The 27963-nt window shown below is 31.3% G+C and overlaps 1 protein-coding gene across 1 annotated transcript; it reads right to left on the bottom strand.

The window, feature by feature from the left end:
• Positions 1 to 128: 128 nt before the first annotated feature.
• LOC133189510 (cell-death-related nuclease 7-like) lies at positions 129 to 25975 on the bottom strand. Its single transcript, XM_061324863.1, has 8 exons — positions 25911 to 25975; positions 24233 to 24401; positions 13076 to 13157; positions 11093 to 11245; positions 3410 to 3562; positions 2001 to 2086; positions 1533 to 1655; positions 129 to 587 (listed from the first exon to the last, which is right to left on the bottom strand). The coding sequence occupies exons 4-8, from the start codon at positions 11094 to 11096 to the stop codon at positions 453 to 455; spliced, it is 501 nt and encodes a 166-aa protein (XP_061180847.1). The 5' UTR covers positions 11097 to 11245; positions 13076 to 13157; positions 24233 to 24401; positions 25911 to 25975; the 3' UTR covers positions 129 to 452.
• Positions 25976 to 27963: the final 1988 nt, after the last annotated feature.

The raw sequence follows: 27963 nt of genomic DNA, 5'->3' as shown, positions 1-27963 counted from the left end.
GCGTTTAGCTTAATTATGTGATATATGCTTAAACAGAATAATTAACAAATGCATGAACTAGTGTGTAATTATTTTATTTATTAAAACTTTCCGCATCATATTTCATATGATTTAATAATTTTCTTGTAACACCTGGAAATCCAATTTCATTTCGTGTTCACAAAACGTAGTCGACAGAAACTACTTCCGTGTTTACACTACCGCGACTTTGACGTCGTTTTCTGCGCATTGTGACGTCAAAAGATAAGGGCCCTTTTCTCATGACGACAGTCAAATATATTCTTATCATTTGTACATGTGAAATCAATTAAAAGTCATAGAAATACAATGTAATTTTTTTTACGGAAAACACGGCACATATAACGATGAAGTATTCCAACTGAAATACTGAGAAGATCCTCAGAAAGAGGATGACAATATATTAGTATTCAAAAACAGTAAAAGAATGTTTTTTAACCATAAGACGGACACACTCCTAAAGGAATCTCCTTGCAGGGGATTGTATTCCAGGCGATGGATCTGAATTCATTTGCAAGATCTTTGTGGTTCAGACACACTGCTAGCCCACCTCTTCCATATTGCGATTTCTGAAAATGATTTGCAAAAGCATTCAATCAAGGGTTAAAAACTATTTTTTAATTCACCCCCCCCCCCCAGTTATATATATATATATATATATCTATATCTATATATATATATATATATATATATATATATATATATATATATATATATATATATATATATATATATATACAATATTGTTTATTCCTTCGCTTGTTTGATTTTGTTTCTTTTTTTCAACGGATTTTCGAGCTTACATGTTTCATGTAATCTCGGAAATTTGACATTTTTTTTTGTTCGAGTCGATGCTCATCGTTAGTGTTTAAAGCAGAAAACGACACGTAAAAGGCAGAGATCTATGTTTGTCCGCCATATTACTCTTCATTTGTCGTTACCTGTACAGTCCCTATAGACATTGTAAGCCGTTCACTTGGTCACGGTGTAATCTGTTTTCACCTGTGTGGACGAGCATATTCTACATAGGTATTGTAAACCACTCGGTTGCGACAAAAGTAATTACATGCATCTTCAACGGCAGGAGAGAAAGTTACCAAAGAAACTTACATCAGCTGCACATATCAGTTTAGTACAAACAAACACAAATACATGTAAACTGCAATAAAATGTAAACTAAGGTATTGTAAAATAACCATCACGAACACGTGTCTTCCATTCCACGTAGGTACCAGTGACAAGAAAATAGTCATGTGTAACGAATGCAAAAGGGATTCCTCAGTACTGATATCGGAGAAAGGACAACTCATAAGGCATACACTGTATGCCTATTGACGAGTCGTGTTCAGTCTTAACGTTATAAAAAAGAAATTCTTATTCGCCCACTTTTGTTATATAACAAATCACTGTAGATAGCTACATATATTTATATGTTTATCTTATCAACTATTCTAAAGTGATCAAACATTTGCTGAGTTTTTTTTTTCCTGAAATATACAATAATTTATACTTACTCTTATATTTAAGTCTGCAATACATATCCAATTTAGATTCTCGGTTACTGCCCACTTCGAATGATCTACTGTTGATCTAAATTTAAATCCATCATAAAACTGCATCGATCCAATACGAGAAATCTAAAACAGAGATTAGATAAGAAGCGTTTATCTATGAGAATGAGCTAGTTTTAGAATATGACTTCAAAACCTTTCTAGAGTGTCAAGAATTAGCAGAAGGAGCTCCTTGTGTTACTGCTCATTATTAGCGACATCGGTTAATTAAAAAAAAAATGCAGCCGACGTACTCGATTGTACGATTTAACTCCTGAGAACAAAGTGTTTGAAGGGTTTTATTTTATTTTCTAGCTTTTATTCAAGTACGCTTTAAAAATCAAAAGAAAATTTAGATTTGTTTTTTCTCTCAAAAGTTATCGTATATAAAAATGTATGTGTTTTAACCAACTTGTTAGAAGTAATACAAACCTGTTTGATGCATATTTTAGTTGATTGCCATGTCTGAACGCGTAAATCATCCCTAAAGGTTTTAGCAATCAAATCACTGTAAAGATCTAAAGAGTAAACAATTAAAGCATTTATATTCATTTTAAGGAATAAAAAGTGAATTTGTCTGGTTAACGTCAATCTTATTCCCTGTTTTCGTTTTAGTGAGACGGCAGTCAAATTGAATCAAGTGTACAAATGATTCGTTAAGAAGTTGTTATGCTCAGTGTCACATATGTCCTCAAAGGAACCGTCTCCTATATTCCAAAATCCACCTTATTTTATCATCTTTCTTAATTTACAATTTATACTTACGGATTACAGTATAAGATAGTTACTCTAGAATATGGAAGATTTCTAGCCATAAAATACGGGAAAAAATTGTTAGTGGGTTTAATCTTCTCTAAAATGTTTGATAAATGGTCAAGAAGATTTTGCGAAAGTGTTTAGGTCCTAAATGTTGATTGGCCGACCAATAATTAGTCGATGTTTCTAATATTCTGAAATTAGCATCGGATTTGAAACAGACCTAGGAACCAATAATTCTCTAAATGTATACTGTAGAATTTACAACACCCCTAATTTACTGTCATGTCCCCTCAATGAAAACGACTTCAAGATCCTTAACAAGGATTTATTTTGGCTTGCCCCCCCCCCCCCCCAACTGAAATTGGTTTCTACGGGAAAGAATCGTTAGAGAATTAGAGGAAGAAACTACAGGGAGAATAGTATTTAATTAAAAAAACAAGTTATATATATAATTAATTTTTTTTAAAAAAAATGTTCTTTTTAACAATATTCATTAAAATCAATAGCGGGCAAGTAGAAGTACACGTATGTATATAGTATAAACAAGTCAAAATGGAGCGATCATATTGAGATTCGAAGTCAAACCATTCTCTTAGGTCTGATCGATCCTTATATGTACATCTTTTCATTTCGAGAATACACCGAGGAACCTTTTAATTCTACTTCTTCTGCTACAATTTTGGTTAAATATGATAGGAAATAGGAGTATCAAGGACAGATGATACAAACAAACTTTTAACAAAAATTTTGAAAATAACCATTTTAGTCATGATTACATGAGTAAAATGCATAAGTTTAATCGCTTAGATTTTTAAAATATTTATTCAGTTTCACAATAATGTGATTTCAAGCGAAAAAAGTGCATAGTTTAATAAGTTAAGGAGGGTTGCAGAAAGGTAGAATTTTGAACATCAAAGAAAGTTTACAAATTCTTAATATTTTAGAAATTTATTACTTTCTTCATTTACAATCAAAATAGGCCCAAAAACATATTTTCTTCAGAAAAATTATAAAAATACCAAAATAAAATTGTTTTAAAAGAAATTGTTTTAAAAGAAGTAATAATGATAATGATAAGTTACCTGCATTGAATACCCGACTTTTGGCGAAAATTTTTAATGGTTGATTTCCCCTGGTTACACTGCTTACTACTGAATATTCATAGGTTAACCATGAATTAAAGTTTGGCGGACCTCCTACATAAAAGTAGGGATTAGTGATATGGAATAGTTTGCCTATAAAGATAAAAAAGTCTTAGTAACTAATTTAGTTAACTGAATGACATAGTTTCATCCTGTAAGAAATACTCGTATTTCCCAGACAGTAGGAAATACTGGAAAGTCCCCAGAATCACTGATATTTACTGGGACATTTTAAGAAATATAGGTACATGTTTCATTATTCGAATCATACCTTTCTTTTATGTAATTGACGAAAGATCTAAGAAATTGAAAAAGAGTGTGGCGTAAATGTCATACCTAAGACGAGTCCTATACATCTGTAACTTAGATACAATGTAAAAAACTCTCAAAACAGGAGCACACATATGTCAAGAGTCAATTTGTTAAAACAACATGTTTCATTGTAATACCAGCAGTGTTTACAAAAGGACCAAAACAAGTTCATTTTGTTCTTGGAGTAATTAATAACCTTAAAAACATTTCAAAGGTGAAAACAAGCTGTACAATGAAGTTTAGTTTTGTTATAAGGAATACCAGAAAACTGGAAAGAAGGGGGTAAGAGGATCTGGATTGGTGATACATGTACATTCATTATATGCTACTGACACTATATTTGCAATGTTGAATTGTAGTTTCAGACATATCCATCTTTTATGATTAATTTCTACAATTTATTTCTGAATCATTTATTACATTGGAAAAAAAATAAAGCTATAAAAACTTCTTATTTCCATCGTTATTTGTCAAGCACATTCTAATTTTCGGGTTTATTGTACCGTTATTTTAATTACATAGCGTTGAACTTAGACTCTGTTAGGTTTTGACAACAATTAAACTCATTATTTCCTTGGTCAGTGGCGTCGCATTGTTTTTGTTTATGGCCAGGGACACGTCATAATTGGAATTCACATATAAATCAAATTCATTCAGTAAAAAAGCATACACATTTATTACTGCATGTAGCTTAGTATTAAATTTGCTTCCTTCTTCTAACAATGTGAACCTGGAAATATTTTAAACGAATGTATAAAATCTTAACTTTGTGAAACAAAATTTACTTATTTGATATGGCCAAACGATATGTTAAATCATTAACGTATCGAGCAAAGTGACATCAAAGTAAGAGCGAAAAACAGTTGCTTTAAAACATTTTAATTCTCTGCGAAGCACAAATTTACAAGACACACAATCCGATCGATGATAGGCAAGATACTTCGATTATGCGCAGCTGTGAAAAGTTGAGAACATGATTGTTCAACATTGAAATTCATGAATGATATTAACCTTTATTTGATATATTGATAATCACTCCAAACTTCCCTTACAAGAAAACTAATGTTTATCATAGCTTTATATTCTTATATGTATTAAAATTATTGGGATTTTATCTTTTTCTGTTGGTATTTAGATCATAAAATCTATCAGTGACAAAGAACAAAATACGATAGTGAAGATACATGTACATATGTTTATATTTTAATTCTTTTCTCTCGAATAATGGCTGAGTACCCGAGTACTCGATCAGAAAGACAGGCGAGTAACCAGTTATGGTTTTGACAACCCTTATATATATATATATATATATATATATATATATATATATATATATATATATATATATATATATATATATATATATATATATATATATATATATATATAGGATATCTATATTGTGTGAATTGATTTCAACTCGTTGGAGAAAGCAATATCAAGTCACACAATTATAGATGTTCTATTTATCTCATACGATTTTCGTTTTTTAACAAAACTTTGAGATAAACCGTATGGAACTATGTTGTTTTATTTATACCCAAATGATGACGAGCAAATTGGTGACGTCGCACTGCTGACGTTGACATGCTGAAAGAAAGTTATTCGTAGAAACAAAATATGAAATCTTGGAATGATATCTGCTGCGTCCCTTAAAGCATATGTGGCAATCTGTTGGAGATTCGTTTTAGACAAACTTTTGACTGAAAATTGTTCAGTGTTGTAAGGACCGAGAAATCATGAATCCTACTCTGAAATCATTCTGTGTACGGTGACAGTGCTAGGATACTTGTAGAACCATGGTAAGTTTTATAGAATAATGTAAGAATGCATTGTTAAAACGAGTCTTTCCTTGTTTTTAACGAACATTTTTGCTCATTAGCATTTATTTGATAATACAAAACTTTCACAAATAGAAATTTCTATAAATTTAAATCTTGAAGCGAGAGATTGTGTCAAAAACGGTAGTACTATTAATAAAGCATAGATTTATCTTATGGATAGTATCCAACACACGTATGATATATATATATATATATATATATATATATATATATATATATATATATATATATATATATATATATATATATGCATGTTATTAAGTCAGTTTTCACAGATAGTTTTTCGAAAATAGTATCATTCTTGCTGAAGTATCTTCCACATGTCTTTTTTAGCCGTTTACATGTTCACACGTTTTTTTCAAATATAATTATCATATCCCAGCCTAGAATTCCCCTGAATTCCTGTAGATTGAGTTTCATCGCGATTGTATCAAGGCTGTGTTAATACTGAAAATGCATTACGTTTGAGAACCCCTCTTGGGCTCATCAGAAGATACTGAAAGATGTTGGTACTATGTGTACTTATTTACTATTCCCCACAAAAAGAACTGTATGTATTATGTTGCATCGTGCCATTATTTAGAAAGCACAAGAGGGTATATCAAACGAAATGTATTTTCTACACTTTCCTTGTCCTGGAAAACAGTTTTGATTCAAACCCTGAAAAAACATTTAGGGCAAATGAGGATGATCAGCCCTTATTCAAAACATGCTAACAACTTATAAATCAAATTAAAAGATATGTGGAAAGCACTCTAGCGAAAACAGTGCTCAATTCCAAAGACATGTTCTCTGAAAACTTAGTTCATGACATGCCTAACTGCATTAAGTTTGTTACTCGTGCAAATAGAGGAGCAACTGAGTTATGAATAATAATCTTAATACTTTTTTTGCGTTTCGCGTCTTTGTGACATACAAATACTTCTAAATAGTGCATTTAATTAATTCACTAAACCATGCTAGGTGAGAATGTTTTTGAGCTCTCTCTCTCTCTATATATATAGATACAGATATGAGATATGTATATATATATATATATATATATATATATATATATATATATATATATATATATATATATATATATATATATATATATATATATACAGTACCAACCAGACCAAATCTGACACCCAAGCAGTCCCAGAAAGCAGTCCCCGGGACTGCTTTGGGACTGCTCTGGGACCGCTGTGGGACTGCTCTTGGACTGCTGTGCGTGAAAATGATTCTGAGTGACTAGAAAGCCCCGCCCCTTGTGTATTCTGAATTTGCAGGTTTCATTTTGTACAGAAGTTTTGTTAACTTTCAACAGAGAAGTTGTAAAAGAAAATAAATCAACAAGAATTTTTCCAAAAAAATTAACAAATACTGTTAGCTAATGAAAGATACGTGTATACATGTACGTCAACCGTCGATTTCGCACCATTGCAGTGTAAAATCAATTAAAAAATTAATTAATTGTTGGTAATAATAAAAAGTTGTTTTGCCAGTTTAAAAAACCGAAGTCAGAAAAGATTTTTTTATCCGTATTTTTAACGTAAATGCAGGTGTTTGAAACTAAATGATTTATATAATTAATAAAAGCTGTTAAATTATGTACTTAAAGTTTATATTATTCTATGTCCTAAAGGAGGACACAATCACGGCATTAATTTTTTTTTTTAAATTCAAAGCTTTATATACATGTATATGCTGCACTGAAAAGTAATTATTTTTAGACTGTAAAGGTAGCTATCACGGAAAAAAAGAAAAAAAATCAATGCAGTTTTTTTTTTACCGCTTGAAAATAAAACCTATTAATTAATTTCAACAAGAACAGTCTTTTTTCTATGAAATAATCTCCCGTCATATAAACAACGTGAACAATTATTCGTTGATTTTTCTCCCTGATCCCGGATTTATTTTTAACTTATGAAAAAGTTTTAATAAATATATAAAATTATTTTTAAAATAAATATGGCTAAAATTATCGAAATCTGTGTTTTATTTCTTACATTTGAAGAAAAACAAGATGCACGTAACAACTGCATAGTCTGGCCGATTAAAAGCCGTACACAGTGTATAAAATGTGTAAACACCTGGCTAAGTTTTCAATCGCCTTTGGGCATGAATAGCAGACAGTTCACGCGTGTTATTTGGGTATCAGAGTTACACATCACTGACCATACTGGTCAACAATGACATTTATTTCGTTTTTCAAACTGCAAAACTCTTGTTTTTATAAACATGGTATAAATGTATTTCAGGATTATTTAATTTCTTTAATATCTGAGATATAGTCACTTGCCTGAATTACATGTACATGCACATTGATGTACGGGCTCAGGAAATATTTTAGTGAAATTGTTTTACGTTGCGTAAAGATTCTTACAATAATTATATCGACAAGTCAATGAAAATGATAGCCAGAATATATTTGTTAGCAAACTTTGATAAAGAATTAGCTGTCATCAAATTCATGTTACACATGTATTTTTTCTGAAGCTTCAATGAAACGTCAATGATAAACATAATACGGAGTGATATGGGAATCGGCCTTGATCTATAGTTGTAGGATCTACATGTATTTCAAAGTCATTGAATTCTAGTCTAAAAATAAGCCATTCATTTTATTAAGCACATAATTAATTTTCTGGAAAAAAATATATGCAGTAACCATTGTCAATAAATAAAATTTAACAAACAATAGTTTAATTTGGTTTCAAATAAATATATTACATATGTAATTACAGTTTGAGTGTGAAAGTCTCTTTTTTAAATATAATTATTTTTTTTCTTGTATATACTGCAATTAATTATTCAGAAATAATTGTCACATAAGAATTGTAAATATGCTGTACATGTAACATATCTAACACTTATTTCTCCTAAAAAAAAAGGAAGTGCATTATTAAATTTCAGCTGCCTTTTTATTACTGACATTGTTTGTTGATACACTGTGTAATCTCAGTTATGACTAAGCTCCACCCATTAATTTAAAAACCCCGCCTACTGGGACAGCTGGGACTGCTGGGACTGCTTTCTGTGACCGCAGGGACTGCTGGGACCGCTGTGGGACTGCTCTGGGACTGCTATCTGTCAGGTTGGCTCTGGTTGGTACTGTATATATATATATTAAAATTAAAGAAGTACTAAGTATAGGTAGTAATACAGAAAAATAATAAAGGTTTCATAGAAAATGGCACTTTAATCCATAACGCTTTCGCCTCTTGGCTCTTCAGTGGATTTTGAATATTGACAATAACAATAGCAACATGACATAATAACGTCGTTATTATGACGTCATAGTAAAGATAACTTTTAACTATGACGTCCGTCTTAATAACGACGTTATTATGTCATGTTGCTATTGTTATTGTCAATATTCAAAATCCACTGAAGAGCCAAGAGGCGAAAGCGTTATGGATTAAAGTGCCATCTTCTATGAAATCTTTATTATATATATATATATATATATATATATATATATATATATATATATATATATATATATATATATATAATCACAAATATTTACTGCAAGAGCTTTTGCCATGTTAGGCTCTTCAGGCAGTTATACAAATGTCAGGTAAGCTACCAACAAAACTGTCCCAGTCCTTCATTTTGTATTTTAAACTTGTTGTTCGGTCACATCAATTATTGACTAAATATTTTTTACTCGGATATTTGTTAAAAATTTGCAGCATTATAGTAAAGTAAAACTTAAGTTAATAAAATCGGATTCAACTTATTTATTTCTAAATGCATCAGTGTGTTTGAGTAAAACTCGCGTAAGGGTAAAGTTTAAAACTTTTCTTACTTCATTGTTTTCAGTGAGAAATTTTTTGCGTGTTGATCGTCAAACATAACTTCTTAATCTGCAGTATGAAAATATTTTAAAAAGGATCACGATGAAAAAGCCAAAAAAAAAAAAAAAAATAAAAATAAAAATAATAATAATAATAATAAAAAAAAAAAATAAATAAAAATAAAACTAGATGAGATCTCGTTGCGAGCAACGAGTAGGTCTTCCGTTAGATTTCTGATAAAATCTTGATTGGGAAATTTTGATTGATAAAAGAAAGTAAAACAACTTTAAATGTAAAAAAAATTCATATCAATTCTTCAGAATTGTTCAGCAACTCATAAAAGAGTGAAATCTATCAATTTCAAACAACTTCTGGTCTTTTTTATTCACTTCCGGTATGACCGGAAGTAGTCAAAAGGACTTTTAACTCTTCACTGAGTGTGGAGGAATCATCCCTTAAAGTTTCGAGGAAAAATGAGCATTTTTTCGACTACTTCAGGTTCGGAAGAAATAACTTCCGGTGGAAATAATATGACTCGAAACAGTCTATTTGCCTCTATTAAAAACATTTCAATAAGAAAAAAATGAAAATTTGCATATCTTTAAATTACTTCCGGTGGACAACGGACGTCACGGCAACAAAAGCCATACAGGTTTCTCAAATCTACGAGTCACAATCTATCATCCCTGGAAGTTTCAAGACTCAATCTTTAACCGTTTTTGAGAACACTCGCGGACAAAATGCCATTTTAAAAATGGAAAATTGGCTATATCTCACGACCGGAAGTGATGACGACAAAATGAAAAAAAACGCATAAAGTTCAGATAATTTGCCATCATTGCTGAAAGTTTCGTGAAAATCTATCGAGGCGTTCTCGAGAAATCGTCTGCACAAAATCGGTAAGAAAAAAAAAATAATAATAGTGGAAAAGAAACAACAGAATCAGTAGAAGGTCTTCCGTTGGAAACGGAAGACCTTAATAAATAAATGAATAAAATAGCGCGAAACTGAACTGGTGTTTTGTGTCTTAATTGACGTCAGATTTATTATATCATTTTAAGCGATTAAAGGCTGAATTCCGTCACATTCGAGAAAATCTTAAATTGAAACTTTTTCTTGTACGTTCCCTGCAAAACACAAGGTGAGCAGCCCGGTGGAAAAAATGATGCTACCACAAACATGATCGTAATAGATTTTCTACCTCTACTTGCTGAAAATGGAGAGGACTTTAATGAATTATTTGGATTCTAGCTTTAAATAAAAAAAAACAAAAACTTTCGACTCGCAATAGAGTTAGATCATGCAAAAGCATGTTCACACATGTATTTGTAATTTAGGAAACAGTTATGTACGTAATTTACTCTTGTTCTTTTGATGTATCAATTCATGTCGGGCTTGTATTGGTTGTTGATACATTACATACTCTTCATAATTAGCATGCATTGCAAGCTTTCCTTGTTTTAATAGGAAAAAAAAGGATAAATGTAAATAGCCAACATTGCCAAGATATAATTTATCTTTTATCTGTAATGAAAAAGTAAATAAGTAAAATTTATTAACGAATTTAGTTTTTCCTCTTTTTCCTCTTCAGTTTCATTGTTAATGTAGGAGAGAGAGAGAGAGAGAGAGAGAGAGAGAGAGAGAGAGAGAGAGAGAGAGAGAGAGAGAGAGAGAGATACCCATGTGATTCCATAAATCCAGTCCGATGGAAACACATAAACATATTTGGCCTTTAGATGTTTGCTCCTTTGCATACCGATATGTCAGAGATGGGAATTTTGGTATACTAGAGATTATCCAAAATCCAGATTGGACAGAAAAAGAAAAGATTCCTGAAAAGAGAAATGTTTATACTTTAACCAACCTCGTTTAAAAGAATCATTTTTACATGAAAGCTCAATAATAAGATATACGATATCCTTCAAAGATTATGTATAATCTCTTTCAAAATATTAATATGGACAAGAAAAAATAGTAGACATGAAAGATATGAATAATACATACACCACCTTATCCTTTATATATGTGTAAATATATATAAATATCAATGACGTTTTCAGATGGACAATAACAATACAATCCACGTTTCGTCAATGATATGATAGGATTCCCCCCCCCCCCCCATCTCCACATATAAAGAAAAGGTTAATGTGTTTGTTAATCCTAGTTTTAAATGAAAAATTTTAGTAATATCTAAAAATTTACGTCAAAGACCCTAACTTTCAATTTTTTTTTCTGAATATATAAGATAATTTTGACTATTCTTCTTAAATGCAGTAAAGTCTAAAGATATTTAAATGATTTATTGCTTGTTAAATATTTAACGCTAGAAAAATGAAATTTTGTGAGTGTAGGAAGGGCAAATAATTGATTATTCGAATTTATTTGAAATTTTTTCTTTGTCAGAATTTTAAACGCTTTGATTCAAGAATGAAGTTGCATTTGGTCCCACGATTTATTCGGATAAAAAATATTGGAAGAAAACTTAAAGATATTTGTGTATAAGACGCCATTACAGTGCAAAAAGGTCAAATTAATTACATCGTAGCACCAAAAGAAGCAGATTGACCTATATGTTCTTTTTTCTTTTTCTTTTGATTAAGCTTTATACTATAAATACACTTAACAACAATTCTTAAGACTTTTGATAGCTGGATCCAACCTCCTCAAAAGATCTTTGCTGACTTTAAAGCCCAAAAGTTGAAAGGTCAAAGTTGATCTTTTTTACTTTCACCAATTGCATATTAATTTACTTCTTTCACCCCTTTCATTATTTCTTAAGCGGGGGGCACAAACTACCTGAATAAGCTTGTTATTATTAATTAAGGACAGATGACACAAACAAAAAATTGGATGCCTGGATTAGTATATATTTTTGGACCTATTTCGATTGTAAATGATGAAAGTAATAAATTTCTAAAATATTAAGAATTAGTAATTTTTCTTTGATGTTCAAAATTCTACCTTTCTGCAATCCTCCTTATTAATCTATACACTTTTTTGTCGCTTAAAATCACATACATGTAATTGTGAAATTTGTAATAAAAAATTAAAATCTATGCGGTTAAACTTATTCATTTTACTCATGTAATCATGACTAAAGTGGTTATTTTCAAAATTTTTGATAAAAATTTGTTTGTATCATCTGTCCTTAATAATATTATTATTACTTTATTTTATTTTGTAGTGTGTCTGTGTTTGTAGTTTTCAGTTGAATAAGGATATATCTAGTTTATTTAGAAATGATGAACCAAACAATAACATACTTAAAATATAACTTTTCACCTGAGTCTTTTTTTTTGGTAAAAAGATCCATATCTGTGGCCAGAACCCATTGCGTGTATATGTAAATACTGCAATCAATGGCAACTTATTTATCTTCAGTCTGTATTTTAAGCAAGATATGGGAAGTTTTTTTTTTATGTTTGAATAAATCAGAATTGATAAGGTCTCTAGCCATTTCATCGTCAATATCATATTTGTTCAATGAAATGTTCACAGACAGAAAACTCTTATCTTACCGATAATTAATTTCATCGTGATGATCATCATGATTTCAAATTAACGTAAGGCACATATATCTCTCTTTATTTATCAAAAATGCTAAAAGCAATCATATAAAATTAGAAAACACGAATAATACATTCAAAAATGGTAAATACCTTTTGAGTGTCCGAACTTATTAGATGGATTTTTGTAGGGCTTTGGTGGTTGATCGTTGTAAATCCCATAAAATGGATTAGTCTGAGAAAAAAACAAAACAACAACACAGCATATCAAATATAGACACATGGAGAGAGAGAGAGAGAGAGAGAGAGAGAGAGAGAGAGAGAGAGAGAGAGAGAGAGAGAGAGAGAGAGAGAGAGAGAGATCAAAGTATTTTGATTAAGCAATGCCCTATTTGCCAGTCTAGTCGAACCCCCCAAAACGGAATTAACCCTCAAACGGGGGTATTCCTTCCCGTCAAGCAATGTGCAAGAACAGTAGTTCTTGTCGTTCCAATATAAACAATCATGCCTAAATCATCTATCGTAACATAAGATAATGATGATATTGTTATTTCTGCTATTAACTTGGTAAAATATCAACGAAAAAAAATCAACATGTTAATTATTCCAAAAATTGAATTTATATTGTACTTCCACGAAACATACTTATTCACTTCATCAAATAATCTATTATTTGTGTGTGACATCTCATTTTTTTAAAAAAATTTTTTCATTACTGAATGAGAACACAAAGAAAAATATTTTAAGAATAAGGAAAATATTAATTTAGAATCTAGATTTAAAATAAAATAAAATGATAAGGATTTTTATTAAAAAAATAAAAAAATAAAAAAATTATAAAATTTAATAAATACGATGAATTGTACTTAAATTTTTATTTAAAGTGTATTTTTGTAACACATTCTGAGCATGATTATCGATATAAATGACCAGATATTGGTAAACGCGGATTGAAAACATTTAAAAATAAATCGATAGAAATACGAGGGTTGTTCAGAAAGTTCGCGGATAATGTCTATCTTCGTTTATACTATCTTCAAGAAATTTAAAAATGAGCACATTATCAAATGTATTAATATTTATTTTGTCGATGTATGGAGTTTCATTCCAGGTGATTTAATAGAAGTCATGTTATTTATTTCTAAAATGAACATGTTTTGTAACCACGGAGCAAACTCAGTAACATTGTAAGAACAGTAGTTCTTGTCGTTTCGAATATAAACAATCATGCCTAAATCATCTATCGTAAGGTTTCGGAATTTTCATTTTCTCCCTGGGGTCACATGGGGGTCGAAAAATGACGTTTTTTAAACAAAAAGACCCTGGTTCCCAGAACTCCTCTTACATTTTATGCAGTAGCCTAATCATCTTTTGAAAGATGATTGATGGTGTCCTGTAGATATGTAATAAGGTTTCGGAATTTTCATTTTTCACCCTGGGGGTCAAATAGGGATCGAAAAATTTTTTTTTTTTCTTAATACAAAAAGCCCCTGGTTCCCAGAACTCCTCTTACATTTTATGCAGTAGCCTAATCATCTTTTGGAAGATGGTGGTGTCCTGTGGATGTGCAATAAGGTTTCCGAATTTTCATTTTCACCCTGGGGGTCAAATGGGGGTCCAAAAATGTCATTTTTTATACAAAAAAGCCCTGGTTCCCTGAATTCCCCTTACATTTCATATAGTAGCCTAATCATCTTTTGGAAGATGATTGGTGGTGTCCTGTGGATGTGCTGTAAAGTTTCGGAATTTTCAGTTTCACCTTCGGGGTCAAATGGGGGTCGAAAAATGATATTTTTTTTTTTATACAAAAAGACCATGGTTCCCAGAAGTCCCCTTACATTTTACGTAGTAGCCTAATCATCTTTTGGAAGATGATTGGTGGTGTGCTCTGGATGTGCAATAAGGTTTCGGAATTTTCATTTTCACTCTGGGGGTCAAATTGGGGTCGAAAAATGATGTTTTTATTTGAAAAAAGCCCTGGTTCCCAGAACTCCCCTTACATTTAACGCAGAAGCCTAATACGTTTTTGGAAGATGATTGGTGGTGTCCTGTAGCTGTGCAAAAAAGTTTCGGAATTTTTATTGTCACCTTCGGGGTCAAATAGGAGTCGAAAAATGACATATTTTATTAAAAAAAAAAAGCCCTGGTTCCCAGAACTCCCCTTACATTTTACGCAGTAGCCTAATCATCTTTTAAAATATCATTGGTTGTGTCCTGTGGATGTGCAATAAGGTTATGGATTCTGATTTTCACCTCAGGGGTCAAATGAGAGTTGAAAAACAATGTTTTTTTTTTTTTTTTTTTTTTTTTTTTTTTTTTTTTTACAAAACAAACCTCTGGTTCCCAGAACTCCTCTTACATTTTAAGCATGAAATTCATAACACCACTTTTGTTAAATAACTTTGTTTTACAATATATATAATTTCTCTCTCTCTCTCTCTCTCTCTCTCTCTCTCTCTCCACCTTCCATAAATAAATTATTCTTATTTGTAAAGAAATATTTTTTTTTCATTTCAATACAAAAAGAAGATATAATAACCAATTCATTCTATCCTGATGCGTATCATATCATGTGACATATCGATATAGAAGAATTTGAATCATTCCAGTCCTACCCTACTGGTATGTACTGGTAATAAAGATGTATCTTTGGGATTAGTGTTATAAAGAATTTTTTAAATTTTATTTTAAGCAACCATGGCAACACAATTTTTTTTTTAAATCAAAAACTGATATATAAGATTGTCTTATCTTAATATAGTCTTCTTGAACACCAAGACTTTAATAAAATCAGACCAAAACTGTTTTAGGAGTAGCATTTCAAATGAATTTCAAAGAAATTTCTATCTTTAGCATCCATGGGATTACCCTTATGTCAGAATCAAAAACTGTTGTAAAGAATAATCAATCTTAGTATATTCTACTTCTACACCAAGTAGGCCGTTTAAAAAAATCAAATTGGTCGACCACTGTTTGTTTTCTTCAATTGCCATTTTAACTTACTCCAACAATAGTGTTCTTTGAAATCAAAAAACCGATGAAAAAAAAAAAATTATCAATCTGTATCTAAGTATAGTGTACTTGTGTACCAAGTCTTATTGAAATCGGACCAAAACTGTTGGAGGAGTAGCATTTTTAATAAATTTCATAGATTTCATAAATTTCTACTGTTAGTAATTCTACTTTTAGTAACAATGGCAACATATTGTTCATCGAAATTCAAAAACGATAAAACTTAGTCAAGTTGTAAGTTACTATAGACTAATTGTGACCAAGTCTTTTTGAAACTGAACCAAAACTGAAGGAGGAGTAGCCGATTGAATGAATTTCACAAAATTATCTATTTTTAGTAACCATTGCAACACTGTTCATTGAAATCAAAGATCGACACAGAGAATTATGTATCTTAGTATAGTCTACTTGTGTACCAAGTTTTAATGAAATCCGACCAAAACTGTAGGAGGAGTAAAGTTTTGAAAGAATATTTTAATTCGACACTATGTAATGAACTTTCACATAAGTTTCAAATTTAAAGCCAAATGGTTCTTGAGAAGATTTTTGAAGGTTTATTCCCTATACATGTACACGCATTCCCATGTAAAACTTTGATCTCCTATTGTGGCCCCACCCTACCCCTGGGGGCCATGATTTGGACAAACTTGGATCTACACTATGTAATGAAGTTTCACATAAGTTAAAACTTCTGGCCCAGTGGTTCTTGAAAAGATTTTTAAAATGTGCCATTAAATTTTCACTCATTCTTATCTTCCCTTGCTCTCCCCTTGAAAGAGGGTTGATCATTCATTTGAATAATCTTAACAAATTTAACTCCCCTTTGCCCAAGGATATTTTGAGGTAGTTTAAAATGGTCCAGCGGTTCTTGAGAAGATAAAATTGTGAAAAAATAAATATGATGAAAACAACATTGTTTTAGACAAGAAATGTTTTTCATGAAATAAAACTCTTTTTGTTGCTAAATATTTCATCACATTTCTATTGTGTTTCTTGTTATTTTAACTATGATAATGATGAATCAATCCTGATAGTTCAATTTTGCACTGGCCTATGTATGATAATTATACCTTTAACGGTATGTTTACCTAGCTGTCTTCAAAAGGTCAGGTGATTATTCATAGTGAGTACTTTTCAACATTTTAGCTTATATCTGCCTACTCAAAGCAGGAGGACTGTCATGTGTTTTAATTCTAATGGATTTAAGTCACAGGAACTTACATGATTTTGAAAAATAGAAGTTCCATGTGAAATCTGTTACAAACCACGAGAAAAGACTTCTGGCTGTGTCCTTTTGAAATTAGATGTAGATCAAAGACAAGATAGTGAGTAAACTTATTTTTTACATTTCTGGGAGGGATATTATTCCAAAGCTGCAGTATGAGTTAATTAGTGTAAAAGTCAATCAATTTTAAAAAAAATTCACCTATAATTCCATTTCAATTTTAGGCCCAAGTAGATGTCAGAAAGAGAGAAAGAGAAGATGAGAGAGATTATCCCAAGTAAACAACCCCATACAAAACTAAATAAACTTGTGATCGCAAATGCTCGGAAGGAGACACATTATTTAAAAAGCATTTTTTTTCATTTATTCTTTCAGAACAGCTCAAAGCTGAAAATTTCGAATTTATACCATGTCAACATTTATAATGTGACTTTTATCCATGTTAATAAAACTGCACAACTTTGAAATAAAGTATGATTAAATAACTTCATCAAGGTGTTTTGAATAGCAAAATCAAGCTATACTGGTATAGATAATTCAACTACAGAGCTTAATCAATTTTAAGAGATTGTGCAATACCTGTTTAACCCTTAACTATTCTAAAAATATTTATATCACCATTGCTGATTCAAGGGAGAGCTAAGCATATGATCAAAAAGTCCATAATCTATTGAATTAATAAACATGTATGTTGTGAGGTCAATAAATGAAGATGACAAGAAGGAAATGGGGTTAATATTCACAAACAGTAGTTTACAACATTTAAGACCATGCAGACATAACTCCTTCCCCTGTTCCCCCTTCCCAGCCCTCAGGTCGTTCATGAATACAAAGCAATACCTTGTTCTGACATGAACAAATTCTCGAATGGGACGTAAAACAATATACAATCAATCAATCAAGCAATCAATCAATATATATATATATATATATATATATATGATCATTTGAAGTTTCAGATGGTGGGGATGACCTCAGGGGTCATTACCCCATATACTATTTAATATGTCATAATACAAAGATGGCTCAGGGGCTTTTAATTTAATGATTGATTGATTGATTGTATGTTGTTTTACGTTCCATTCGAGAATTTTTCACTCATATAGAGACGTCACCATATACCGGTGAAGGGCTTCAAATTTTGACCTTTACTCGGCACTCAGGGCCATTGAGCAGTGAGGGATCTTTTTCGTGCCAACGCCTGCCGTGACACGGGGCCTCGGTTTTTAAGGTCTCATCCGAAGGACCCGCAACTTTCACTTCAAAGTGCCGAGCACATGGCGAAGGAACAGTTGCTACCTATTTTTTATCGACTCAGGTCAGTCGCGGCCGAGATTCGAACTCACGACCTTCCGATCAAGGAGCGAGCGCTCTACCGACTAAGCTACCTTGAACGGTTTTAATTTAATGAAAGCTATTTGATTTTTTCCGGTTCCAGAGAGTAGGAATGACTCCAGGATCTAGTTTCAATGTATAACTTATGTGGCATCCAATGATCTTTTTGACCCTTTTCAAACTATAGGCCTCTTACCATTTGCACTTTAGCTTATTTTCCCCCGTTCTATACAGGTCTAAACTTTTAATATAATATAATCATAATGTATTTACCGCCTGTTGTAGGAACTGTTAACTTCATAATATAAACCATTTAAAACACACAAGAATCATGAGAATTCCTACTGGTAATAATGATGTATGTATACCACGTGCAATCATTATGATAACGGTAAAAGTAGTGCTCGTAGTGAGACGTAATTCCAACGCCAGACGCAGAATTTTTCCAAAAAGGTGTAATGTGTAGAATTTATATCATAATTACATACAATATTTTTTTTTTACATAACATTGGGTTATCTATTCCAAATATGACAGAAAAACAGATGAATTGTGGGTAGTCGGGGGTTGATTTTTGATATAGTTGATCGGGTGTTGGTTTGAAATGGTATATTCCGACCCATATACTGAAAAAAATGAACGATTCGATCATTTCCCAAAGTTGTCATTTGGAATTTAAATTGTTTAAAGTTCATCAAAAACGCTAGACTAAAATAATAATATTTGTTATTTTGACAATAAACCCAACAAGTTCCAATCATGGGCCAAAATTTACGCACCCCCCCTCCCACCCAGCCCCCCATTTTTAAAACAAAAACCTTTCAAAAATTCTCTCCTAAACATAATTTACATCATTAAATATCTGTAATATCAGACTGGTAATGAATTTAGTGAAAGGCCACAAAGGCCACATGTTCACCTGAGCATTTTATGCTTGATTTAAATTATAGAATTATTGTGGATTATTCCCTGGTTACACAATTATGAAGGAGTGTGCATTTAGAGACAAACACCTTAGTGCTGGTATTACTGTCTTACGACAGCATCTAGTTTTCTTTGTCAGTGTTATATTTCTTTTACTGTGTGACTGTGCTTTGACAAGATCAGCAACTGTGAAGCAGCTAATTCTTACCACGACCTTACTAACTTTTTTAAGTTTTTGATCAGATATTTACAGATAATCCGTTTTTCACAGATCGTCCTCGTCTGATACAGAATCTCAACATTCCAATACCGCCTCTGCCATGTACACACAGATGCATGGCTCGCTTTTGACTTATTTTCTGCTTTCTCCAGCATTTTCAGAGTTTTTTTCCCTGGAGTTTTCCAGAGTACAACACAAAATTATCGTTAACTGCTGCTCCGTGACGTTAATTACAAGGTCATATTTTCCGTTTTCATCGAGGACTGCCTATCTTCTGAAATTGATTTCTTTTCAACGAAGCAAAATATTAAGTCATAATTTGGATTATGAAACAATGTAACAGTTCTTATTTAAACGTCTAGGATTTTTCCGATCTTGCGCCATTTTGCAGATGATATGACTACAGACATTATTTAGTGAATTGATTGTAAATTACGAAATTTTGACCTGCTCCGCGATCCGATCTTCGCATTTTTTAACTCTAAAGAAGTTTGAAATAAATCAGGATCTTTTAAAAAAAAAAATATTTCACATCTTAAGAATTTATTGTTGAAATATTTCTACCAAATTTGGACATAATATGTATATAAGTAAAAAAGTTATGACAGAATTCCGCAACTTTCCGAACAACCCTCGTACATCATCTTCATGTATTTTATTATCAAAAATAAAAGATATAGGGTAAAATAATGTATTCTTTTTTATGATTTAACTTAAATATCAATTGTCTTTGTCTGTTTTTCAAACTATTTATCTAAAATGATGTGAATGAAAAAAAAAGGAACAAAAATTTTAATCTTTTACAGTGAAAAAATCCCGATTTGTTCAATAAAGATATATATTTTTGTAAATTACTTTGTCTTAAAACATCTTTATTTTGTCATTCACGAGTGGTTTTAAATTTGGAAAATAATCTGTTACTTTTCAAGAGCATTTCTTTGTAAACCTCTACATTTTTTCCGTGTAATAAGAACATTTTAAGCAAATAAACCATGCTGACAGAGACTGAAGCTGCAAAAGTTTCTCAAAATATGTTTTTGAAATCCATGTTTTCAGTTTTCACAATTGCTTAGCTATAAGCTATAGGATATTCTGAATCGCTCAACTATAACGTCAAAGCCTAAGAAACTGTGTTACAAAAAGACAGAGGTCAAGAAAATATAATAAACAGAAAATTCAATATTTTGTAGTTGAATATGCTTCGCACTCGTGAAAATATCACCAAATCCTGTCCCACTCGTAAAATAAATTCCATATTCAACTACAAAACATTGAATATCCTCTATATAGTGGGGTGCGTTAATCCAGACGCTTCGCCTTTCGGATGATTTATTTTGAAAGCGATTTTTTCCACGTGGCCCTATCTCATTAATCTTGGAAATTTGCATTCCGCATCTGGATGGTCAATTTCTACTGCAAAATTGAAAATAACTCTTTCATCTTCAATGAAACTATGAAACCGAACTGGATGGATATCAGTGAATAAAACTAAAATGCACACTATTTTTCATTTTTTATGAACACACAATGAGATAGATATTTTGGAAAACCATAAGTTAGTCCGCAAAAATAACTTCTTTCAAATAGATTATATTGGCGATATTGCAATTAATTGGACTGATAAATGTGAATGCATCAATAACCAAACGATTCCTCATAGATATGCCTGTTATTTACGAATAATTATGCTAAAAATTCAAATGTCTGCTTTTCTTTATTTAAAAAAAAAAACTATTTTAGACACTTTTTTCTCTCTCGATCTCACACCGTCACGGTAGCTCAGTCTGAAGAGTGCTCTCTCCGTAATCGGAAGGTCGTGGGTTTGAGCCCTGACAACGACTGACCTAAGTCGATAAAAAATAGCCAGCAACCGTTCCTTAGCCGAGCGCTCGGCACTTCAAAATGAAAGTTTCGGGTCTTTCGGATGAGACCTTTAAAACCGAGACACGATATGCGTTGGCACGATAAAGATCCCTTACTGCTCAATGGCCCTGAGAGCCGAGTGTAAGTCTACATTTGAGGCCCATCACCTGTATGTGGTTACGTCTCTATATGAGTGAAAAATTCTCGAACGGGAAGTAGAAGTGGCTTATATAATATTTATGTGATTATCTTTTTATCTGAAAATTATGCGATAATCATGTAAAAATTATATAAATATTTTTTTTATGTAAATATTTTTATTTTTTCATGCAAATATCATGTGAATAAGTTTGTATGATATTCACAATAATTTTTTTAGAACTTTCATGTGAAGTTTTCTTTGCAAGATATTTATGCGATATGCTCTTCATGTAAAATTCATATGAAAGTTATGTCAAAATGGCTTGAAGTTTTCATATAAATTTCACATGTCTTGTTTTTCGTCTCTTTCTCATGCAAAGAATTCACATGAAATTCATGTGAATTTCATATAAAATTTATGTAAGCCACTTTTGCCTGTGTACCTTAAATTAGATCTAGTTTATCTTTCTGACTTGCCGCATTTGAACTTTAGCTCTAAATTTTCGTTTAAAATATTCTTGCAACAACGTTTATTGTATTCAACATTTTAATAAATAAGGTTGTAAAAAATTTACTTCATAAAATTGTGAATTTTTAAGAGCATGCGCAGTCCTTGAATATGACAGTTTAAAAAGATACATAATTAGGCCATCTTTAAAAAAATTGTTTGCTTGCCCTCTCCCGACTCAGGATAAAAAATGTAGATAGGAAGGTTTTTTTTTTTTTTTTTTTCATTTTTTCATTCAGAAACACTTGCAAATATGAAGTTAAAGTAGTTATTGATAGGTGAGAAATCTTCGGAATAAATAAAAAAATAATTGTTTCCTAGAGGTAAAAGAAAAGTTTTGAGTCGGGCCGGTTTTAGTTAGTCGGTCGGGAGAGGGCAAGCAAACAATTTTTTAAGGGGGCCGACTGGGGTTTTCATTGCGCAATACTTCGCGCAACATAGTAAAATAAAGCCAATTTACTCTTTTAAAGCAACTATTTTTACATAATTTATAAAAATTAACAAATTTAGGAAATCTCAGGTTAAAAAAACTAATTACGTTTTTAAATAACTGATTTTTCAAACGATTTTTCAAATGATGGGTAGATAGACGTCGTAATAGTGTGTTTTTGACGTTATGAATAACCGAAGTTCTTTAAGCGGGGTCATAAATTATGCCATAAAATACAAAGTATAAAATATATGTTCTTGAAATTTTAAACATAGGAAATTGAGAATCTAACAATCATTTTTATAATTTTTTATGTAAATCTGTGGTATCTGTCATGTTTTGTTGTACTCCATAAAAACAGGAAAATTTCATGAATTTTGACATTTTGAGATGCCCCCTCTGGAAACCAGACGGTATAATTTTGTGTTTCTTGCACAAAATATACAATATAGTATTACCCATCATATATCATAATTTGAGCAAAAAGTCTGTAGTATGATTTGTATAATTTGCTCCGAAGTGCGAAAAAATGGTATTTTCCTATATAATCCTATAGTAAATGTACCTGTATTTTGAGATGGTCCTTAAAAAATAACCAGACGGTAGATTTTCACTAAACTTGGCATGTATACAGGAGTCAATGTAAGGTACATATGGTATAAAATTAAAGAGTTTCTCTGTAGTAGTTTTCACACAATAAAACCCCAGTCGGCTCCCTTAAAGATTGCCTAATATAACGTATTTTTTTTTATGTAATAACGTCGCCCTAACGTCCTCTCCAACGTGTAGTGCATTAGGGCAAATGTAGACAAAAGGTAAAATATTTTTAGCCGTATTCAACATGGTATGTCATGTTAAACCTTTGACATAGACCTTCATAAAAATGACTGACATGTGCAAATGAGCATGTTGACGCACATGTAGGAGATATCGATGGAATAGCGCATGAAGGAAAACGTGCTCACTAATTTCACATAAAAATGATAGATACAATAGATTAAGTATAATTGTCATTTGTTTTTTACTTATTCTTGAACTTGACTGTTACATTATCTCGGCATTTGATTGTAGATTTTCAGCATGCTAAAAATGACGTCACAATTGCATTCGTTTACAAACAGCGCGGAGTTTCTCGAAAGTGAGGGAGTTAGGGTAGTGACGGAGTTAGGGGGGTTGGCGATATTATCAAATATTGCAAAAAAAAAAAACAAAAAACAAAAAAACAAAACAGTAGCAGATCATACTTTATCAATTTTATGCAGTCACCTGCCAAAGAGGAGACGAGTTAAGAAAAAATATGTCAGCTTAAAATTTAATATCCGCATTTTGTTTCAACATGTAAATTTGGATATATAGATGTATTTTTTTTCAAACTTATAGAAATAAAATGGTAAACAGGTGCATTTGCTCTTTGTCTTCGCATTTGATACCAGTACGTCTACCCGTTTTGATTGGGATTTTTTTTTTCGAAGCGGTTCACTTATCCGGTTTCTTAATTTATCTTTCGGAACGAAGGTACCCAGATTAACGAGCCGCCACTGTATGTAGAAGGTAGAAAATTGGGATAATAACAATATTTACATTCTGTTTTATAAATAATTGTTCATTAAATATATTCAATTTAAGCATTCATGAAAATAGAGGCTATCTACCGTGAAATTTCGTTGGTGAATCGTATAGTATAGCGGATTTCCTGGTCTAGATAGAATGCTAGCACCCTGGAGCTGAAAGGAATCACCATTGGAGTCATAGTAGTAAAACTCAGTCCCTTGTCTGTATGGAGGAGAGGTTTGTGATCTTGGTGGCTTATACAAAACAAACCTACAATTGAAATAGATGTTGATCTTAATTGGATGTCTACAATAGTCAGGGTCGACAAAAAAGTACCTGGTGGAAAAGAATGAATAAAAGACCAACATTCCTTCAACAAAATATTTTTAATGCCTGTCACTGTGAACATTTTTTTTTATATATACAAGCAACTGATTATTTTTCTAACATTTGTGAAATAAAGGAAGCTAACGAACAATTGCGATTAACAAGTACGAGAGGAAGTAAACAACCTAGAGCTGGTCCGAATTGATATCAACACCGTTTTGCTTCATCTGACAGCAGTTTAATCCTGTTCACATCTTTTTAAATTATGAATAATCCATATTGTGTATGAGAGTATCAAATGACAAGTAAAGGTGTCATGAACTGGATTCAAAGTTGTTTTTTTTTCTGCGAAGTAATTGTTGTGTTTAGGGTTGTTGGAATTCACATATTGTCAGTAAGTATTTATTGAAGAAACACAAATGTTCAAAGGCGTTAAGTTACTGTTGGAAATAGAGTTTGTCATACCATTAATTAAAATAAGGTTGTTTGAAAGAAGGTCAAAGATATATGATTGAAATTTATAAAAGTCAGTTTGGTGTGGGTTGTTTGTAGGAAGAGCATTCATTTTTTCCTATAAATAAGAATTAGTGTTTTAAACTAATGTTGTTCTACAGGTATTTTATCTTACATGAATGTACTTGTATCAAACACAAATGTGCGAATTTAAAAACTTTTTTCAATACCTTATTTTTGCAAACAATTCTAAACAAAACAATTGGCTTTTGAATAGACTGAAGTTAAAAAGTGGTAAAATTGTATGCTACATTTGACACAACCCCTCGCTTGAATAAATACTGCAATTGTTTCGGATGGATGTTTTATTCAGGATGCCAAAAAGCTTGAAAAAGTACAATTGACTGCCGCAAGAATTTTCACAGGTCCTATTATTTTTGTGTTTAAAGAAACACTTTACTTTGAAACTCGTTGAGGAACTTTAAAATACAGTCGCTATAACGCAAAAAAATGATACCTCACATTTCACAGTTGGGTCTTGTCTCAATATTTGAGTGATATTGTCCAAAAAAATGAAAATGTATCAAATGCAATACCCGTAATGAAGAACAATTTACTGTCCCAAGATGCAGATTAGAAATATTCAAAAGATCTTTCATACCAGATGCTCTGAAACAATGGGATTTTTTAAAGGAGAGAAGTCATCTCACTCTAAGCATATAATATTTATTGATGAAATCTGTAGATTTTAAATTGCTATGATATCTAACAAAATCCCACTTGTATTTTGTGTACAATTCAGAGTTCTGTCAATTATTTTGCATGACAAATTGTGATATTTAAGGAGACGAACTTATAAGTTGTAACTTGTTTCCAGTTACGGTATTTGATTTTTTAAAATAAAATACGTTTTAAAAAACACAAAAAACCACTCACCAAGGATTGATACACTTAAGAATATACAGACATAGTTAAAAATTTTCTTAATAGTTTGCTTACCAGTCTACAGAGCGATTGATGGTATTCTTGCAAGATAAACAGAGACACAGCCATCCCTTACCTATAAGGAAAATTAACAAACAGAGACTTGTCATTTTACAACTCTAGCGACTGATTTCTATTTTTATTTATTACAAGTTCAAGTGTATTTATATAGAAATATTCACGCGGAAGTTAGAAAATACAGAGTGGAAATGATGTAACCTTTCTTTGAATTCTTATTCTCGAATCAATAATAAGTATGGGTTATGCGTAACAGTAACATGTATAGTGTAGACATGTCACAGAATTACGTTGTTACTCGGGTAACATACCGTAACGTGTACTGTTTACAGCAATGTTTCACTTTTCGCAGAAGAACGAAGCCACAAAGATACTACTGTATTGTATGAACAGAAATATTAGATAACTTTTAATCTTAATTATAGAATGCAGAATCTAAATGAAATATATATATATATATATATATATATATATATATATATATATATATATATATATATATATATATATATATATATATATATATATATATATATATATATATATATATATATATATGTGTGTGTGTGTGTGTGTGTGTGTGTGTGTGTGTGTGAGGGTGTGTGTGTGTGTGTAGGTGTGTGTGTGAGAGGGGGGGTGTGTGTGTGTGTGTGTATATATAAAGTATTGTATCTGCCTATATTGAATTTTAAGCTATTTTGACATTATCTTTATTTATAGCCAAATTATGAAGAAATCAGAGTATGTTAAGATAAGGTATATATATGTAATGTCGTCAAATTCACATTTCCGTGTAACAAATTAACTTCCGTTACCTGTTACCATTAGAGAATGGTGCCTTTTTTATTTTTTTTATTTTTACACAAAATGAGTCTTGTGTTTTGGAATCTCGATCACCATTGACTGGGAATAACCTGCATAATATTCTATGCAACAACAACCAAAAAATTGTATGTCTTTGATTTAAAATGTTCATATTTTTTTACAAACAATTTTCTTCATTGACTGTTCTTTCTAAATAGAAGTTTCCGGATTTATGATACGCGTTTGAATAAAAAAAAATCTTCTGTAAATTGACCAGATATGTCAGTGTAATGTGTAAGCCATATATGTATATAAATTTATATAACACAAAAATACTATTATGATAAGTATTTTTGATTATACAAATTTAAGAGTCAGCAAACAGTGAAAACAGAACACAGTTCTTTTCAAGTAAATATTCTGGTGGAAAATAGTCATACATATATCTATGGAAGAAAAAATCAGTTGATTTACCACTTTTATTGTTATATTGATACTTCCTGGTGAAAGATCTCTAAATGATGGAGGATTGCTAAAAACATCTCCGTAATTTACTAATTACCACACAACATAAGTGAAAAGATTGAAATTGCTGACATTAGACGAAAATCCCCAAAACACATTTTAGAACTATATATTATTCGTCATTTGTTTTTGTTTTTGTTTGTTTGTTTTTGTTTTTCTTTCTAATTTTAGGAGCTAAAACATTTGCTGTGCCCTGTGGTATCTGCACAGGAAACAAATTCAGTAGGAAGAAAATCCACCAAAACACAATATGATCAAAAACAGGATACGAGACGAAGTTTCTATGGCAGGTTGCTTTTCAAAATCAACTTCCCTAAGAACCGGTTTTTTTAGTTAGATGTAGTGATAAAAATTGTTGTCATGGTAAGGTATGACTGAAAGAAAGATAGAATCATTTAAATAAGTTAACTTCCAATTAGCTTCAGTTTGAAAATAAATCTAAGCTATAACATACCTAAAACACAAGTTCAGCTTGATAACATACTTCCCTAATTATATTAATGAAATATATGGAACTAGTTCTAATTGTAACGGAGACCGTTACAGATGTTCCCCAAACGCTCCCCCTACTCCTTTTGGGCCCCATTCCCTATGAGTTTCATTAAATTAAGCAAAACTTTGTATTATGGACTTTTACAATTTATTTTCCAAAGTATTTTGGGGGGAATTAACAGTGCATATATAGCACAATGGGTATAAGCTAATCTGATTAAAGTACACG

The sequence above is a fragment of the Saccostrea echinata genome, unplaced genomic scaffold (assembly GCF_033153115.1).
Source record: "Saccostrea echinata isolate AGI-Se365-2 ecotype Australia unplaced genomic scaffold, CSIRO_AGI_Sech_v1 ptg000018l, whole genome shotgun sequence".
In the NCBI taxonomy this organism is placed as follows: domain Eukaryota; kingdom Metazoa; phylum Mollusca; class Bivalvia; order Ostreida; family Ostreidae; genus Saccostrea; species Saccostrea echinata.
This window is presented reverse-complemented; position numbering and strand designations above follow the sequence as displayed.

Excerpts from the sequence above, each read along its gene's own strand:
- LOC133189510 (XM_061324863.1), bottom strand. Across the intron at positions 2,087-3,409 it reads AAGTCGGGTATTCAATGCAG|ATCTTTACAGTGATTTGATT; the intron begins GTAACTTATCAT and ends TTTACTCTTTAG. Across the intron at positions 1,656-2,000 it reads CTAAAATATGCATCAAACAG|ATTTCTCGTATTGGATCGAT; the intron begins GTTTGTATTACT and ends TCTCTGTTTTAG.